General features: G+C 40.4%; 2 protein-coding genes across 2 annotated transcripts; both read left to right on the forward strand.

The window, feature by feature from the left end:
• The first annotated feature begins 4,938 nt into the window (after positions 1-4,938).
• acadm (acyl-CoA dehydrogenase medium chain) lies at positions 4,939-13,469 on the forward strand. Its single transcript, XM_026150155.1, has 12 exons — positions 4,939-5,019; positions 5,720-5,831; positions 5,996-6,093; positions 6,780-6,849; positions 7,127-7,227; positions 8,082-8,162; positions 10,347-10,477; positions 10,639-10,747; positions 10,988-11,128; positions 11,916-12,011; positions 12,127-12,375; positions 12,457-13,469. Exons 1-12 carry the CDS (start codon positions 5,005-5,007, stop codon positions 12,526-12,528), a joined length of 1,275 nt encoding a protein of 424 aa, XP_026005940.1. The 5' UTR covers positions 4,939-5,004; the 3' UTR covers positions 12,529-13,469.
• Positions 13,470-14,161: 692 nt separating this feature from the next.
• rabggtb (Rab geranylgeranyltransferase subunit beta) lies at positions 14,162-18,832 on the forward strand. The gene is made up of 9 exons (XM_026150680.1): positions 14,162-14,293; positions 14,628-14,735; positions 15,037-15,234; positions 15,539-15,644; positions 15,754-15,806; positions 16,105-16,215; positions 16,647-16,772; positions 17,286-17,435; positions 17,627-18,832. The coding sequence occupies exons 1-9, from the start codon at positions 14,291-14,293 to the stop codon at positions 17,765-17,767; spliced, it is 996 nt and encodes a 331-aa protein (XP_026006465.1). The 5' UTR covers positions 14,162-14,290; the 3' UTR covers positions 17,768-18,832.
• The last annotated feature ends 552 nt before the right edge of the window (positions 18,833-19,384 follow it).

Raw genomic sequence — 19,384 nt, forward strand, 5'->3', positions numbered from 1 at the left:
AGGTTTGTCTGGTGCCACAGCAGTCATGTTAGTGGGGGGATCCAGGGGTTTCTCTGTGAATTTCACATTCCCACGCAGAGTGTACAGTGGACACTAATGTTTCATTCACTTTTTACGGAATAAAACTCAAAGTAATGTCAGTACGTCAACGCTTTGAATGCTGCATGCTCGTACTCTCTCCTGCACTCCTTATTATCCATGGTTGATCTAATCAGTAATCTAAATACTTTTTTTGCTATAGTAATCCCGTACATTACTCTTTAGTTGAAAAAAGTAACTGGATTACAGTAACGCGTTACTGCCCATCTCTGGTAGTAACTGTCAGTCTTTCGTATCACTGTGGAGGAGCTTTTTTCCACTTTTCTTCGCAAAATTGTGTTAATGCAAGCGCAGACGGTTTTCATTATTTCAAGCAGGGTTAAGTCAGGATTTTGACATGGCCACGTAACCCTCCATGGTGTGTTAGTTTTATGCCAGAGGTTACAGGAATCAAACCTTCCAGAGAATTGAATTTCTCGGTCCACAGAACATTTTCTCTCTTGGGGATCATTAGATATTTTTTTAGAAAATGTGAGATGAGCCTTTGGAATTCTCCCATGGATGCCATTTTTGCCCAATCTCATTCTTATCACTGAACTCCGACCTTCACTGAGACTCTGAGTTCTTTAGATGGTTTTCTGGGTTCTTTTGAGACCTCTTGGGTGAGTTGAAGTCGAAGCGTTGACTCCTGAGAAGGTTCACTGCTGTTCCAGGATTTCTCTATTTGCAGATAATGACTCTCACAATGGATCACTGGAGTCCCAAAGCCTGAGAAATTGCTTTGTAACTCTTTCCAGGCTGATAGATGTCAATGACTTTGTTTGTCACCTGTTTCTTTAGATCATGGGACACACAATGTGTTTGTTTTAGTCTTTGTCACTTTGTCAGGCAGGTTCTATTTAAATAACTTCTTGAGTCTGGCAGTAGTTAGTTTAACTCAGCTTCCCAAGAAGACATGGTTATGAAATCATCATTTAAAATCTGCAATTTTTTTTATTTACTTGTGTTATTCTTGTCTACAGGGAGTGCAGAATTATTAGGCAAATGAGTATTTTGTCCACATCATCCTCTTCATGCATGTTGTCTTACTCCAAGCTGTATAGGCTCGAAAGCCTACTACCGATTAAGCATATTAGGTGATGTGCATCTCTGTAATGAGAAGGGGTGTGGTCTAATGACATCAACACCCTATATCAGGTGTGCATAATTATTAGGCAACGTCCTTTCCTTTGGCAAAATGGGTCAAAAGAAGGACTTGACAGGCTCAGAAAAGTCAAAAATAGTGAGATATCTTGCAGAGGGATGCAGCAGTCTCAAAATTGCAAAGCTTCTGAAGCGTGATCATCGAACAATCAAGCGTTTCATTCAAAATAGTCAACAGGGTCGCAAGAAGCGTGTGGAAAAACCAAGGCGCAAAATAACTGCCCATGAACTGAGAAAAGTCAAGCGTGCAGCTGCCAAGATGCCACTTGCCACCAGTTCGGCCATATTTCAGAGCTGCAACATCACTGGAGTGCCCAAAAGCACAAGGTGTGCAATACTCAGAGACATGGCCAAGGTAAGAAAGGCTGAAAGACGACCACTGATGGACTGATGAAATGAGAGTGAGTCTTGATGGGCCAGATGGATGGGCCCGTGGCTGGATTGGTAAAGGGCAGAGAGCTCCAGTCCGACTCAGACGCCAGTAAGGTGGAGGTGGAGTACTGGTTTGGGCTGGTATCATCAAAGATGAGCTTGTGGGGCCTTTTTGGGTTGAGGATGGAGTCAAGCTCAACTCCCAGTCCTCCTGCCAGTTTCTGGAAGACACCTTCTTCAAGCAGTGGTACAGGAAGAAGTCTGCATGCTTCAAGAAAAACATGGATTTTCATGCAGGACAATGCTCCATCACACGCGTCCAAGTACTCCACAGCGTGGCTGGCAAGAAAGGGTATAAAAGAAGACAAACTAATGACATGGCCTCCTTGTTCACCTGATCTGAACCCCATTGAGAACCTGTGGTCCATCATCAAATGTGAGATTTACAAGGAGGGAAAACAGTACACCTCTCTGAACAGTGTCTGGGAGGCTGTGGTTGCTGCTGCACGCAATGTTGATGGTGAACAGATCAAAACACTGACAGAATCCATGGATGGCAGGCTTTTGAGTGTCCTTGCAAAGAAAGGTGGCTATATTGGTCGCTGATTTGTTTTTGTTTTGTTTTTGAATGTCAGAAATGTATATTTGTGAATGTGGAGATGTTATATTGGTTTCACTGGTAAAAATAAATAATTGAAATGGGTATATATTTGTTTTTTGTTAAGTTGCCTAATAATTATGCACAGTAATAGTCACCTGCACACACAGATATCCCCCTAAAATAGCTAAAACTAAAAACAAACTAAAAACTACTTCCAAGAACATTCAGCTTTGATATTAATGAGTTTTTTGGTTTCATTGAGAACATGGTTGTTGTTCAATAATAAAATTATTCCTCAAAAATACAACTTGCCTAATAATTCTGCACTCCCTGTAATATTAAAATGTGTTCGATAGACTAAAATATGTTTTGCAAATATTCAAAACTACTCAACTTTTAATAGAGAGTTTGAGTGTTTCCTGTCCAGAAAACAGATGCAGTACTTCAAAATCATTTAGTAACTGTATCATAGACACCTTTTGTAGTCAATAGCTGAAAAACTCATGGACATCACCTGTCCTGTCCTGCTCTGCCAGGCCTGAAAAGCATGCTCTGTTGGGTTGACTTGACCATTAAAGAATATCTCATTTCTTTAGTTTGAGAAACTCTCAGGTTGCTTTTGCAGTATCAGTTTTGCAGCATCTTTTTGAATCTGTGCAGAGTAGAGCCCTGTACACTTCACAGTACATCCTGCCACTTCTTCTTTCTTTTTTTTTTTTGCCTGTCCCGTTTGGATCTTTAGCCATCAGAATTGTTGTCTGAAGGCCAAGAAAGATGCCAAGCGGATTTACTTTACCAATTGGATCATCATGGCCTTGTCATATTTGATTGACCTTTATTATAATTAAGTATTTATTTTACTTGATTTTCGGTTGTTACAGACGGGGTAGACATGACTGGGGGATAGGACAGGGAGAAAGAATGAAAGAAAGAGAGGGAGAGAAAGAAAAATAGAGGGGAGAAGAGATGGTGAGAAAGGGGAAAGAAAGAATTGAAAAACAAACAAAACACCTGGATCACCTGTATGGAGATAAGAAAAAACAGAAGAGAAAACAAACAAAAAAGAGCAACATAATAAATACAACACCATCACAATAAAGTAGCTAACAGTAGCTAACAGTAGATACTAAATATTACATGTTACTGTGCAGTACGCATGATTGACAGCGCACAATGTGATTTGAGGTAGCAGCCAACAAAGGTGTAGTTTGTGTCTGTGAACACCTGTGTGGATCAGCACGGAGTGTGGGGAGCCATAGCCCCGTCCCCCAGAGCATGAAGCAGGTATGGAGGAGATCCAGGCCCTAGACATCCAGAGGTCCCAGAGTACGAGGACCCGAGGAAGACCACCAGGGGGGCAACCGTGTCACCCTCCTGGGAAGAGCTTTTTGAACATTTTTTTAATGAGCATGAAGTATTGATACTATTGTGCTAGTATTGATCCAGTACCAATAGCAGTGGTGGTACTGATACTATTGATATTTGGATCAATAAGCTCACCTAAATTATTAAATCATTTCAAAATATTCAGAACCTTTGATTGTGTTGTCTCAATAATAATAATACACAATAATAATATAGTTGATCACACTGACTTTGCCTCTTAACAGGAAAACGAGTAGGAACGAGGTTAAAGTGGGATTCAGCAGGAGGGGGAAACCTAAAATTAGTTGTAGTGGCTCAGTGTGGAGAAAAGAATCACAACTCGCAGTAATTTCTTATGAGTAGATTTTCTTGCACACCTAAATTCAACAAGATGTCAGCAGATGTTTAATGTTGGCCTGGCTGATTTCCATCCTCTGCACTGACAGCACACTGTTTATGCTGCCTTTATATTAGACAGTACAGTTTGTATGAAGGTGGAATTCAGTCAATGAATCTAAGCATCATCAGCTTAAATTCAAATTCATCTCAGCTACACTTGATGTGACCTGACTCTGACCATGAGCACCACAACCACTGTTCACCATTCACACACCGTAACTTTAAATCCATCACAGTACAACCAGCTAACCTGTTTACCCTGTGCTAAAAAGCAGCGGATTTTAATGCAACCTTTTAAAAACACAGTTAGTCTGCTATGGTTTGTTTTGCAGCAGGTTTCACAATATGAAAAAAAATCTGATTCTAACATCTGATTAAAAAACACAGGACTTACAAGTGAGCTTTAAATTTTCAGTTTATTAAATACCACAGAGAACAGGATTGCCTTTCATGCGTCACTGTTTATGGTGAAATTGGTTTGATGTTTGAAATAATAATAATAAGTTCCCTCAAATGCGTTAAGTCAAAAGTAAAGTCTGTTTTGAAATGTAAGGAGTAGATAGTACAGATATTTGTTTAAAAATGTAGGGAGTAAATGTAAAAAGTTGTCAGAAAACAAAACTACTCAAGTTAGGTACAGATGCCTGAAAATTCTACTTAAGTACAGTAACTAAGTATTTGTACTTCGTTACTTTCCACCTGTACAAATTCTCCATAAATGTGCACTAAAGCCTAATCTTGGTCGTGTTTTATTTTAGTTAATGATTATTTTTTGGGGGAAAAACATCTAGGTTTAGTTTCGTTTTATTTGGCTAAAGTAATCTTTCTGTGCTTTAACGCATTTTAAAGTGATATCTGCTGTAAGGTGAAGCTTTTAAGTAACTAACTGGGGTAAAAGTCACAGTCACGGCCAACCAATGACACGTGACTAATGTCACTGCTTTGATTGGGTGAGAGGACGCTTATGTAGAAGTAGGGCAAAGGTAGAACACGGTTAGTGTAGAGAGTCCTCTGGTGCAATAACAATGCTGCTGAACAAGGTAAAATTCTCTATCTTAACAATGATCTACCTGTCTCTGTTGTGGGTTAACTCCTTAAAGATTTTCTGTGAGCACCTCCCGATTGACAGTTTATCGATCTTCATCCGATTTTCTGCACGTTTAGCGACTACGTCACACGCTAGCGTTAGCTAGCTCAGTGCTGTAGCGTTATGAGACGTTATCAGAGGAATGTTCATTTAGTCTACATGTAAAAAGGTTTCTCCTAAATCTACACGTAATTTTATATTGTCAAAATACGCATTAGTTACACCAAAAGGTTTACCTTTTTAAATTGGACTAGGCAACATTGGAGTTTTCAAAGAAATTTAAGAGACAGACTCTACCCCTTTATAAATCTCAATGTTATATCTCAGCAAACAAACAAGCGATTGAAAAGCACTGTTACAGAAGTAAACAGGAATATGAAGACACAACTGTCAAACACGGCAGTAAAAGACAAATAACTCAACCATTAATGCTCCTATTCCTGGGTTGCAGCCAAACATTACCACGGCTCACAGGCTTATGAATATGAGTAAAGAATTCACGAACAGGAAACTCGCAGTGCTAAGAAAGTGCCCTCACATTAGGCTTTTTGTGTCATTTTCATGGGTGGTGATTAATGATTCTTAAGTTTTTAATTTAACAGGTGTGAGGTGTCACAAACTGTCTGATGCATACCGATATTTTTTACATACAGGTCCTCAGAGCTGGTGTGCGGTGTGGGATCCGTCTGCAGAGCTCTTCTACAGCTACAGCCAGTGCCACAGCATCTTCCAGCAGCCCTGCTCCACCCCTTGGCTTCTCATTTGGTAAATAGGCTGTAGGCCTTGGTAATATCATTTTGTTTTTAAAGTAGGGTCTCATGTAACTGATGCATGAAATTCTTGTTTAGCAAATAACCGCTCCAGTGATGTAGTTTATAGGGATCTATTAAAATAAAGCTAAAATGCTTTGTTGCTTCTTTGGCCCACAGAGTTGACCGATCAGCAGAAGGAGTTCCAGCAGTTGGCGAGGAGGTTTGCACGAGAAGAGATCATACCTGTTGCTCCTGCTTATGACAAGAGTGGTGAAGTGAGTAAAGCGAGGATTGGGCTGCTGTAGCGATTGTCAAATTTTTAAAAAAAAATATTTTTTTTACTTCATATATGTAGATGTGCTTGTACTGTTGATGTCTGTAGAGATTTTCAATTACGGTTATCACTTAGTAGGTCTATAGTCAGGGGTGCACATAAGTGGTCCGCAGGTGCGCATTCGCTGTCAAAATAAAAGACGCGCATCAGATAAGAAGTTGCAACGCGTGTTTGCGTACATAAGATTTTCTGGAGGAGGACAGACATTTGTTTAGAAGTCGTAAAGATGTCGAAGAAGCAAGCTCCTATAAGCAGTTACTTTGGTGTTCCTCCACTTACAAAGAAATGTCAGGAGTCCGAACCACAAAAGAATCGCATATTCTCAGAAAAGTGGTTGCAGGAGGTGAGCTGGCTTCAAACAAATGATGAACGCACAGATTTTGGTGCAGAATATGCCGTGAAAATCCCACTCTAGCGGACAAAAAGTGTGTGTGTGTGTGTGTGTGTGTGTGTGTGTGGATATTTGCTTGTGTACACAGACTTGTCTTTAACCTTTCTATTTTTTTTCCTTTGGCATGATTGTTAGAGGCTTAGTAGAATCACAATCAGAAACATAATGTCTTTGTCATTGTTACAGGTACAACGAAATTAAAAGTGGTAACACTGACATGTTGTCTCCCTTTACAGTATCCTTTCCCCATCATCAAGAAGGCGTGGGAGCTTGGTCTGGTTAACGGTCACATTCCACAGGAATATGGTGTGTTGCATTCTTATTTGAAATTTAGTGGCTCATTCTAAACTTTGCTTTGCATGGATGAGATTCATTCACAGGTAAAATATTAGTGCAGTCTCCATCATACCATACATGTTGCCTTTACATAAAGAGATAATACAGATAGCTGTAATGTTGTTGCCTAGTGTGACCATGTTTGCTGTTCCTGGGGGAAAATGGCAGTGGACATGTGTTAATTTCAGGAAACTCGACACACTGAACACTGCATTTGAAAACCTTATTTGTTCCTCTTTGTTTTCAGGTGGAATGGGTTTGTCGAGCTTTGACAGCTGCCTCATCACAGAGGAACTGGCTTATGGATGCACAGGGATGCAAACTGCCATGGAGGCAAACTCTCTCGGAGTAAGTTATTCACAGCTTGCTTATTTATTTATTTATTTATTTATTTATTTATTTATTTATTTATTTATTTATTTATTTATTTAAGGCCCACCAAGACACAAACCTAGAACCAGATTTAGAGCCTTTAAACTGGCTTTGTAACTTGTTTAAATATGTTTTAGAACCTGTTGTTGCAACTGATCCACCAAAAATGGACTGCTGCCAAGCATATTGTTTATTTAGCAAATTATTACAAATACAATTTTGCTTCAAGGGGCCATATATTATCAGAATCTGACTCTCATTCCACATTCAGAGGAGAAAATGTCTCCTAAAGTAAGGGAAAAGGAGAAGTCTTAGCCAGAGAGGCATAATTTTTCAGTACATATGGACAGGAATCGGAGCAGGTACCTCTGTCAGTGCGCCCCAGGGCAGCTGTGGCTACAATGTAGCTTGCCATCACCAGTGTGTGTGAATGGGTGGATGACTGAATGTAGTGTAAAGCGCTTTGGGGTCCTTACGGACTAAGTAAAGCGCTATACAAATACAGTCCATTTACCAAGAAGACAATTTAAAACGAAAGCCAATAAACAAGAGTTTGGCAGCAGGACAGAACTCATATCAGGGATGATTAAAAGGTTATTTTGAACCCGGGGGGGGAAACTTGGGGGTTTATGTAATCAGCCATCACGGGCTCTCTGGAGCCGGCTTTTGACTGTTCATCAGCCAGCTGTTTAGATTCACACGTACAAAAGTATTTCATGTTAAGAAAATAAGGCTAATGATGTTTTCCCAAAGTTTATTTCATGCATATTGAGCACAGAGGAGAAGAGTAGCTGTGTTAGAATGAACTGTATCTGTTTTCCCCCACACAGCAAATGCCTGTCATTATTGCTGGCAGTGATGCACAGAAGAAGAAATACCTGGGACGGCTGACTGAGGAGCCTCTCATGTGTGTAAGTATTTAATTGGAAACGATGACATGATTTGATATTTGGAAGAATGCAGCATCTAGTGATATTGCTTGTTCTGCAGTAGTTCAATCATCTACTGCAGAACATGCATACAGATAAGAGTGCCCTCATATATTTTAAGGAATATTTCTTTCCTCTGTAATATTTGATAGGGAAATATTAGATCTTTAACTGTCATGGTTACTACTCTTGATTTTAGTTAAGTGTCAATGTGCCAAACTGTCATCTAGAATTAAAGTACTTACAAACATTCAGTTCAGGTGTTTCTTGTGGAGAATGATGGCATCATATTTTTAGGTGCTAATTCTCATTCTTGCTGTTTCACACTTGGGTGCGAGCCTCTGCAGTGTCAGCTGGAGACTGTTGATTTATCCCTCTAAATCACTAACCTCACTTATGGCTATGAGCTCTGGGTAGTGACCAAAAAAATAAGATGTGGATGCAAGTGGTGGTTTTCTCTGGACTGGCTGGCCCCTTCCTTGGTGATGGGGTGAGAATTTCAGTCATTTGGGAGGGAGTCCGAGCAGAGGTGCCGTTGCCATATGGCACAATGAGCAAGCTGATATGGTTTGAGGATCTGATTGAGATTCCTTCTTGGTGCCTCTTGGGTAAGGTGTTCTGGGCATGTCCTACCAGGAGGAGGCAGAGATTATGTCTTTTGGCTGGCCTGGGCACACCTCGGTGTGCCATGAGCTGGAGGAGGTGGCTGGGGAGAGGGAGGTCTGGGCTCTTCTGCTTGGGCTGCTGCCTCTGAGACCTGGCCCTGGATAAGCAGGAGATGATCAGGCTCAAACTTCTCCATGAATGAATTTCCATAATTGGGACTGAAAGGGCTACCCAGTGAGACTTCCTGTTTCTGTAAGGGAGAGTTCTTACTAAACTGTTTCTGCTAATTTAATGAGGAATTCTGTGGACGGACTTCCGTAGACCTCAGTGGAAATCTGTAATATTCAGTGGACTCACGAGCTTATCTAGCAGCACTACTGGATGACCTTTATCAACATTAGCAAATGACAAATCATAACTGAGAGATCTTTTAGAGCCTTTCATGCAGCGAGAATTTTAAAAAGAACATTTTGTTGCTCTAGGAAAAACAAAAAGAACTTAACTTCTTCTTCAACTAAACAACAAAGTTGATACAGAGGCATTAGATTCTGGTGCAAATAAAGAATTTCCTAGATTTTAATTTCTTAATTGTAATCCACTAATTGTTTGCTCCTCATTTTGGTAAATGGTTTGTACAGAGGGAGTGGTGTCCAGAGTCTTTACATTCATTGAAATAATTTGGTGTTATTGCAATTAAGTGTTGCTTGTAAATTGACATTTTTTATTTTTTAAGATGGTTTAAAAAGAAGATAATTCCTGATTACTTAACTGTCTGTTTGGATAAGTTGATTTATGCTGGATGTCCTGAAGTCCTCTTTGCGTGTCCATCTGTACCTCCTGCCACTCTGTGAACCTTGTTGTAGATGACTTTTTTTGGTGCAAACCGTTCTGCTCGGTGATGCTAAAAAGTGGATCACTACTTCAGTGGAGAGCCCGTCTGATGACTGGTTGCCTACCCTTTTGTGCTCTCTGTGCATCCTTTCCATCCACTGGGATCGCCAGTTTGATGTTCCATGCGTATAATCCAGCACCTCCTGTAGACGCTTCTTGAGCTTTATCACAGAAAGTTCTTCTTTATAGGAACTTTTGTAATCTTTAAGTCGCTATGACCCACCTAAAACTTTGAAGGACACTGGCAGGCAGTTGCATCACAAATGTCTTTAATATATGGTAGAAACAAACACACTTCAGCCTGTGGCTTCAGTTTCTACGACCTGTGGCTGTGACTCTTTTTAAGCACCACCTTAACATATGGTGGGCGCAGGTGACGTCAATAATCAACCCAACAACAACAAACACAATGACAGAGCATTTAACTTTCAAGTTTGTTTATTAATACCCTTTATAGAATAAATGGTAACAAATGAAGGAAAGTTTGTTTGTGTAGGAGACTTTGAACAACAAGGCAGTTCAGAGTGCTTCTTGTTATACCGTCATGCCTTATTTATCTTGTAAAAAGGACCATAAACTCTGTCTTACTACTGTGTGCTGACAGCAGCAAACATGCAATGAAAGACGGTGCTGCTGTTCTCATTTTAACTCCTGTGTGGGTTTCTGCAGGCGTACTGTGTCACTGAGCCCGGGGCAGGATCTGACGTGGCTGGCATCAAAACACGAGCCGTAAAAATGGGCGATGAGTATGTTGTTAATGGGCAGAAGATGTGGATCACCAACGGAGGGAAAGCTAACTGGTGTGTGCTCACAGTTGCTGCTGATGTATTGCAAAGTTGTAGTGATCAGTTTTAAAGGGCATTTGTCCTCAAGGCCACTCTGAATGCTGAAATTTGCACTACTTTTCTCTCTGACTACTACAGCAACTTCTGTCTGGTAATTTAGTCTCTAATACTTTTAGGTACTTCCTGCTTGCTCGCACTAACTCAGATCCCAAGTGTTCAGCCAGCAAGGCTTTTACTGGCTTCATTGTGGATGCAGACACTCCGGGAATTCAAATAGGAAGGAAGGTGAGCTGAAAAAGAGTCTTTTAAAACATTAAGCACATTCTTCAGTGAGTAAATCATATTTTAAATGTTGCAGAAGTTTGATGCTCTGTTCTATAAACATTAGACGTGTAATGTCAGATAATTTACTGAGTAGTGCAAATGATTGTTGTTTGTTAAAAATTATATGTAATAAAAGGAGGAAAAATGTTCAGTTTGTAAATGTATCCCATTTTAAATTTTATTTTGTTTTTGTGCCTGTAGGAAATGAACATGGGCCAGAGGTGTTCTGACACGAGGGGCATTACCTTTGAGGATGTGAGAATACCGAAGGAGAATGTCCTGATCGGAGAGGGATCTGGATTCAAAATTGCCATGGGTGCCTTTGACATGACCAGGCCACCAGTAAGTTTTCCAGCTGTGACAAAACCTAACATCTGTAACAACTGTGCATAGCTTCATCTTTACAAGAAGTAAAGACATGATTCATCTTTTGGCATCAAATTATATCTGCAAATAAAAGGATTAGAAATTGGAGTGCAAAAATCTGAAGTTATTGGTCTTTAAAGGTGTTAAGCAGTGGGTCCCCCCCCCCCCTGTCATTTGAATCTAATTTAACTTGCTACAGTTTAAGGGATATATATTGTGCTCCTGGAGAATTAACACTTGCAGCTAAGGAGAATATCTTATTATTTTCACTGTCTAATATTGATCAAAGTTGTCTCTGAGCTTGTAGTTTGAGTGTGACTCAGCAGTACAAAGATGCACTAGTGTGGGCTCTTAAATTTTCAAACGTGTGCTAACAAATATGAACCATGATTTTAAATGGCGATAATTGGGTGCCAGTTTGGCTCAGTGGTTGACCATGTGATTGCATGGCCAGAAAAGCAGCGGTCCAGGTTAAAGTCTGACCTCCTGCCCTTTGCGGCCTGTTTTCCCCCTCTCTCCCCGCTTTCCTGTCAGTCCACTGTCTCTATCCTATATAGGCAAAATGCCAAAGAAAACCCTGGCTTTGTTTCAGTTTATGAGCTGCCTCTGTTACAACAGGAACTTTGAAATGTAGTAAAACATCAGCAGGAAACTAAACAAGGACAACAGTGGATGCAACATCACCAGATTTAAGGACAAAAGTTTAAACTTGTAGCTGAAGATTTGTCTGAGCACGGTTGTTCATGTATTTGCTCCAATGCAGGTGGCAGCAGGAGCTACCGGCCTGGCACAGAGGGCACTCGACGAAGCCACCAGTTACGCTCTGGAGAGGAAGACCTTCGGCAAAGTTATTGCTGAGGTGTGTTCATGCATTTTGTTTGTCCTTTAAAATCTGGGTATCCTTAATTGGACTGCTTTTTGTTTTAAACTCAGATGAAGAAAAGATCAACGTGCTTCTGTTTCTTGATTTGCAGCACCAAGCTGTGTCCTTCCTCCTGGCTGAGATGGCGATGAAGGTAGAGCTGGCTAGGATGGCGTACCAGCGTGCTGCCTGGGAGGTGGACCAGGGCCGCAGAAACACCTACTACGCTTCCATCGCCAAGGCCTTCGCAGGGGACATCGCCAATCAGGTGGCCTCTGATGCTGTTCAGATATTTGGAGGCAACGGCTTCAATAGCGAGTACCCTGTAGAGAAGCTCATGAGGGATGCAAAGATCTACCAGGTGGGTGACAATAATGTGCAACTATGCACTACTACACCATCTCAGCTTCATCTTCTTTAATTAATCTGATTTCTTTTGTAGATCTACGAGGGCACAGCTCAGATCCAAAGGCTCATTATTGCCCGAGAACACCTGGGAAGAGCCAAGAAATGAAGTCTGCTCATCATCATTTAAACTTACTTTTCGTGTTTGGTATACATAATGTATTTGTTTCTGTTCTATTTGGCCACTTGAACTCAGGATAACGATCAAAATTTTGCATTAATGTCACTTCATCCTACTGCGGTTTTCAAGAGTGATCCAGATCAACAAGACTCATCAGCCTCCTTTTGCCTCATAATTCACGATGCCATAAGTTACACCAATATATCAAGTCGCAGAATATGACACAGCTATGTCCTGATCACAGAACAGTTTCTGTTAATGATGATGGTGGGGGCATACTGTGTAGCATTAATAGTGTGATCTACCAATTGCCTGTTGTGCTGTGAAGCTTCTGCTGATGAACCAGAACTGTTGGGACTAAAGTTAGAAAAAAAGGGGCTAGGCTTGCACTAACCTTCAGCCTTACTCTGTTGCTGCAGTACTTGAACAGTGTGATTGGTGTTTGATCACATTCACTCTTCTTTGTATCAGAAGTTTGATAAATGGTCATTAATTTCTTCATGCCTTACTCTAAGCCTTTTCTCTCAGTTCTGACTCTCATACTGATCTTTGCTTGTTTTTTTTGTTTTTTTTGTTTTTTTTGTTTTTTTTTAAAAAAACAAAAGGTTTTAAATGTAGAAATGAATTTCTTACCAGAATGTATAAACATACTGATGAGTGTAAAATTGCATGCTGTCTGAAAACAGTTTGATTTTACATTTAGCTGCTGTCTCTTCTAGATTTCAAATGAATATCCAGTGTAAAGCGTCAGCTTTACGGCTTACCTGTGCAGACAAGGCACATGTGGATGAGCTGACGATAGACCGTTGTCACATCATAGAGAATTGTGTCCATAAATTGTCACTGAATAAATTATTTCATTCAGTCTAAACATTTATTTTTCTTCTCCTTTCTCCCATTTGCTAAATAAACAAGCAATTTGAGTCTTTTCTAAATTTCATTTCTTCTGAGTCCTCCACGTGCTGAGAGAAAGCTCATTACCTAATGACAGAGCATTCACAACCATGTTGTTTTTTTAATTTCTTTTTATTGCAAGCTTCACTTGTTAGGAATCTGTCAAATATTCACTATATTTATTAAAACAACTTCTTTAACTTTAAAAAGTCTGCTTCATTTTCAGTTCTGTAATTGAAGTAATCTGTGTAGATAACAGCCATATAGTCTTCAAGACACAACAGCAGCACTAATGTCCTTTATGTAAAGGCTAGGTGTAAGACACATTGCTCATGTGTGGGTTTGTTAGAATCCAGTCTTCTAGGGGGACAGAGTGGGGAGTGAGTTGAGGAAGGAAGGAGTTCAATATTTTGAAGCTGTGTATCAGTCTGATGGAGGAGGTCACCACAATACTGATTGCTGGGCAGGTGTTACAGTTGTCGAGGTGGGAGGGCAATGAAGCAACCAGTGATCTTTTCTGCTGCATTTACTATGTGATTCAGGTGGAGTTTCCAAACCACACAGTGATGTAGCTGGTCATAGTGTTTTCAGTGGTGCCTTGCTCGAAGTTGCACATGATGGTTATGGAAAAATAATTGCAGTGGGAAATTTTCCCCCAACACTGCAAAAATAAATGACTTGAGTAAGATACCTGAACATTTGTGCTTAAATATATTCGAGTAACAAATATCACTTCAAATATGAGGATTTAGGCTGCAGTTCTCCTTCCAAACCAATAGGTGGCAATAACGCGCTTCAAACCAACAGCCCGAATTGTTGTAGAAGAGGAAGAAGGAAAACGCCGGATCATGTCAGAATGGTAACTAGCGACCTGTTTCTAGTGTGATAACGAGTGTAGTTTAGGATAACATTACAATAAAATATTATGTAAGTGTGCTCTTTCCTCTAGTCTATCCAAACTTAGTCCCACACAAGCGCGCTAATCAGTGAAAGCAGCTAGCAGAGTGGCTAAGATGTTAGCATGTAGCAGCCTGTCAACAAGCCGTGAATCATGTTAACAGTCAGCCATTTATCTGCTAAACAGGGGTTAACTCAGCGCTAGATTACGAAGAGGAAGAAGTCAAGTTTGATTTTTTTCAGGTTATTGAGTTTTAAGGCTGTCTGACGTGTTGTTGATGTGTGTTGAATTTCAGGGGACCCAGGTGAAAGATGTGATCATAAAGCCCGACGCTCCCAGCACGCTGCTGCTGGAGAAACACGCAGACTACATCGCTGCCTACGGCTCCAAAAAGGACGACTATGTGAGTACAGGCCTCATCAGAGCCTTGATATCTGTGTTTCTATTCAGGGCTTGGCCACTTGCAAGAAAAGGGTGGTCGTTGTCATCCCGCCGACAATGATCCTACCCAAAGAAGATGAGGAGTTACTGAATGGGATGAGAAAGTGTGGGACTCAAAGGGGTCGCTGAATGGGTGGTCTTCAAAACCTCCAGATAACAATCCAGTTGAGCTTCTGTGGTAGACTTTGGAGTTCAGAGGGGCAATCACTAAAAAGCAGCCAATGTTTTTGAACTAACGCTGCTGACCTTTGGTGTTTTGTCAGGAGTACACGCTGTCTGAGTACTTGAGGATGAGCGGCATCTATTGGGGGCTGACTGTGATGGACCTGATGGGGGAGCTACCCAGAATGAACCAGCAGGAGATCGTAGACTTCATCAAAGCTTGTCAGCACGAGTGTGGAGGCATCAGCGCCAGCATCGGACATGACCCCCACCTGCTCTACACCCTCAGTGCCGTCCAGGTAGCAGATTACTCCCGTATTCTCTACAGCTTTAATTCTAGATGATACACTGAACTTTTAAATATTTATATGTGCTTTAATATTTCTGAATTGGCCCCTCTTTAGCAAAATTTTTTAGCAGTTCTAGTGTTTATTCCTCTAGATGTTTATTTATTTTTCTTCATAGTGCTGCTTATATTTAGCTCAAATAAACATCTCAAATTGTGTCCCATAGTGTCTGGTCTGTAAAGGAACTTGAATGGTCTGCACATGGTGTATTTTATGTTCTCTTGTTTATTAGTATTTTGTGAACTCTCTTCCTCAGATCTTGTGCTTGTATGACAGCGTAGATGCGATTGATGTGGACAAAGTTGTGGAATATGTCAAAGGGCTGCAGCAGGAAGATGGCTCTTTTGCGGGGGACAAGTGGGGTGAGTGAGTTTTACTCTCACATCCCACAATACACGTGCTTCTAAGTTAGGGAAGAAATAAATAAAGCTAAGAATGATATTTCTAATTTTTTTTTTTTTGTCTTTGCAGGAGAAATAGACACACGGTTTTCCTTCTGCGCTGTTGCTACACTCGCATTACTGGTATGTATGTTAGTCTTTCCATGTAAATTATTATTTACATGATTTATTATTTAACTTAAAACTTTTTATAGTTGAACCTGTTTTAGAAAGTCCATTACTCGGCAGTGTTATGTGGGAGCATCGGACTTTATTTTGTGTCGATAAAATGAGGCTAAATAAATAATAAAGTTACACAATATCACAAAGTTCATCAGTTGACTCAACAGCTCTTTCATTCTTAAGTCTTAACAAGCATGTTTTAATAAACTGTTAATTTAAGCTCATTATACTTCATTTTAAGATGTTTTTTGTTTCCCAGGGCAAGATGGACACGATCAATGTTGACAAAGCCGTAGAGTTTGTTTTGTCATGTATGAACTTTGATGGAGGCTTTGGATGCAGACCTGGTTCTGAGTCTCATGCTGGTCAGGTGAGTTCACTGATATACTGATATTTACTCCCACAGAGAAGTTTGGAGACTCTCAGAAGTGTTTTGTTTCTATTTGATAGAAAATAGAATTGAGCAAAATTGCAATTATTTGTCAATAGATTCAATAATCATAACAATTTCATTTTTTAATGAATTGCTGTCAGACAGTAAATCAATCTTTTTGAACAAAAGCAGCAAAACTCTTTTAAGTTTCAACCTAAAATAAAATAAAGGAATGATATGTTAAGTTGACACTTCCTGCCTGATTTGCTCCTGCACACCAGTCTTGTTGAATGAAGCTGACTTATAAATGAGGCCAAGACAGTTGCAGTGTAAGGATGACGTGTTCAACCTGGATGGTGGTGAATTTGGCACTTTAGGATCAGTTGTTATTTAAATCAATTTCCGGTGTTTTCCTTCCTGTCTGTCAGATTTACTGCTGCACTGGCTTCCTGTCGCTCACTGGCCAGTTACACCAGTTGAACGCTGACCTGCTGGGGTGGTGGCTGTGTGAGAGACAGCTGCCGTCTGGAGGCCTGAATGGTCGACCTGAGAAGGTTTGTGCCAAACACTGTGAAGTATTGAGTTACTTAATGAAAGTATCTGGTTTTATAGTTTGAAGTTCAGACTCCTTCGCAGTTGAAGAGTTTTAGCTGTAGAAGCAATAATGCAGATTGAACAGGCTGATGATTTATTGGATTACCTGGTAATAAATACAGTTTTTAAGATTAAATAAAATATTAATGTGTCTGAAAGGAGGAGATCAGCTTCCTCCAAAGGGTGGCTGGGTTCTCTGTCCTCTTTGGGCCTCAAAGTAGAGCCACTCCTCCACATCAAAAGGAGGCAGTTGAGGTTGTCAGGCATCTGACTAAGACTGACTGGGCTGACTGACTTGACGCCTCCTAGTTGAGGTGTTTCAGACATATCCTACCAAGAAAAGTGGAGCTAAAGGAGGTGGAGTGGGTAGAGGGAGCTCTCAGTGTCTCTGCAGACTGCTGCCTCCATATTCTGAACCGGCATGTGGCAGAAAATACGTGCAACAGCTGTGGTTTACTTTCGGTATCATTCAGCTTCCAGATGTGTGCTACTCGTGGTGGGTTTTGGCCTCGTTGAAAATCATCGGCAGGATCCGCTGGATTGACAAAGACAAGCTGCGAAAGTTTATTTTGGCCTGTCAAGACGAGGAGACGGGAGGTTTTGCCGATAGACCAGGAGATATGGTGAGAAGAATTTTAAGAATCTAAATTTGAATATTTATGTTTTGGACTGAAAAAAAGTCTTTGCATGTGAGGTAAAGCAGGTGGTTTCAAAGACACTGAGTGCGAAGTGTTTTGGTCCATTTCTGTGGCCCACTTTTGTAGTATTTTCTCTATAATCAGTCTTATTGATTCCTATTAATCCTCCTTTGCAGGTGGATCCTTTCCACACCCTGTTCGGGGTTGCAGGTCTCTCCCTGCTTGGAGACGAACAGATCAAACCGGTGAATCCGGTGCTGTGCATGCCCGAGGATGTCCTTCAGCGTATTGGCCTGCAGCCTGACCTCCTCAGCTAACCCTCTGATGCATCACACAGACACTTTTTCCACCCGCACAAAACAGAAGCTCATGGCACGGCTGGATTTCGGGTGCACAGAGTCTCACAGTTTGGACATGACTTCCTCTGAACCTCTCTGTTTTAATCCTCCTGCTACTCATCGAGTCGGTGTTCTTGTGTCACTGCAACGAAAGGAGGGGCTTAAAAAGATGCTTTGACGTGTCATCTTTGCAGAAGGCTGGAAATCATGCAAAAACATTCAACAACATGCAACAACAACTTCTCAACTTACTCACTATGTCAGTTTGTGGGGGAAAATGTGAAAGTTTGCTCACAGTTAAAATGTTTCATCTTCCTGATGTTATCACCTTCCAGCTTGTCCTCTAGCCAAGAAGCTATTAGTGTTATGAGTTTCTTTGGCCAGAAGTTCCTTCTATTCTGTCCTATCGTGCTTTATTATCATGTTTGTTACTGGAATGACTGGGAATATTCATAGCTTATCAGCTTTGAACTTGAGAGTGAAGAATGGAAGCGATGAGTCAGATGAATTCGGCTGAGGGAGAAAAGGTAAAAGTTAGATTTGCTGTTTTAGTATGTTGTCACACATAAAGCTAGAGCTTTTTCAATTTCCTGCCTTTAGCTTATTATGTATTTGATAAGAGCATGTGAAGAGCAACACTGCTCAGTAGGCTTTAGAAGTGGAGATGCGTCATAGGACAGCTTTCTCCATGCATTAAAATAAAACCTACACAGACTCTTATTTTGGCGGGCTTTATGGAAAGAGAAAATGTTCTCTTTGTGACTGGAACCACCCAGAGCTTAAACACTATCATTGGTACGTTTAATGTCTTATCCAGGATCCTAGTTACACTATTTATTTAAATGTATGTTGCTCAGTGCAGCTGTGTTAGATTTGCCTCCACAGTGCGTGCAACATGAAATATTTCCAGTCTTACCGTCAAATGAAATGGCTTTTCAGACAGCTTCAAGTTCACTTTGTGCACTCTTCTCGTCTTACAGAATTAAATTTCTATCTGTTCTTTGTTAACTGTTAAGTGTCAATAAAGAGAGACATTATCAGTGAGTTGGTAAAGCATTCGTTCTTATTAGTTTTCCCCTTTTAAGGGCTTTTAATACTGAGTAAATGTTATTGCTATACAAAATGAATAGTCACATAGAGTGACCCCTGTGTTATTATAAGTTTTAAAGTTCAGTTTTCAATGGATTCTGCTCACTAAACATATTAAAATAAAAAACAAATTGACTTCGTCAGCAAACAAAGATAATGCAGATAAATAATGCCAGTCATCAGAGTTTTATCTTCCCGTAATTGTACATTCTGGATATGATTCAAACTTGCAACAGACAAAAATGATGTCAAAAACGAGATTTTATTGTCGGGATGAAAAGGCCGCTCAAACCCATAAAAGCATCTTCAGATCAAGCATTAAAAGGACCATATGATTGATGATGATGTTGTTTTGCTTTATTTCTGTTTGATTGTTTAAAATATACGTTTTGTGTCATTAATATGAATTTGATTCCAGGAGGAAACACAAATCCCTTGGGGCCAGGAAGAGCTTCTGATGTAAAAATCAGCCAAATCAAACACGCGGCGCCGCCTCTGTCGCTGTTG

This window comes from Astatotilapia calliptera, chromosome 18 (assembly GCF_900246225.1).
Source record: "Astatotilapia calliptera chromosome 18, fAstCal1.2, whole genome shotgun sequence".
Taxonomy (NCBI): domain Eukaryota; kingdom Metazoa; phylum Chordata; class Actinopteri; order Cichliformes; family Cichlidae; genus Astatotilapia; species Astatotilapia calliptera.

What these genes read in the sequence shown, in the direction of transcription:
- acadm (XM_026150155.1), top strand. An exon ending in AACGGAGGGAAAGCTAACTG is followed by an intron (nt 10,478 to 10,638) that starts GTGTGTGCTCAC and finishes TAATACTTTTAG; the next exon opens with GTACTTCCTGCTTGCTCGCA. An exon ending in TTGACATGACCAGGCCACCA is followed by an intron (nt 11,129 to 11,915) that starts GTAAGTTTTCCA and finishes GCTCCAATGCAG; the next exon opens with GTGGCAGCAGGAGCTACCGG.
- rabggtb (XM_026150680.1), top strand. An exon ending in GCTCCAAAAAGGACGACTAT is followed by an intron (nt 14,736 to 15,036) that starts GTGAGTACAGGC and finishes GTGTTTTGTCAG; the next exon opens with GAGTACACGCTGTCTGAGTA. An exon ending in CTGAGTCTCATGCTGGTCAG is followed by an intron (nt 16,216 to 16,646) that starts GTGAGTTCACTG and finishes CCTGTCTGTCAG; the next exon opens with ATTTACTGCTGCACTGGCTT.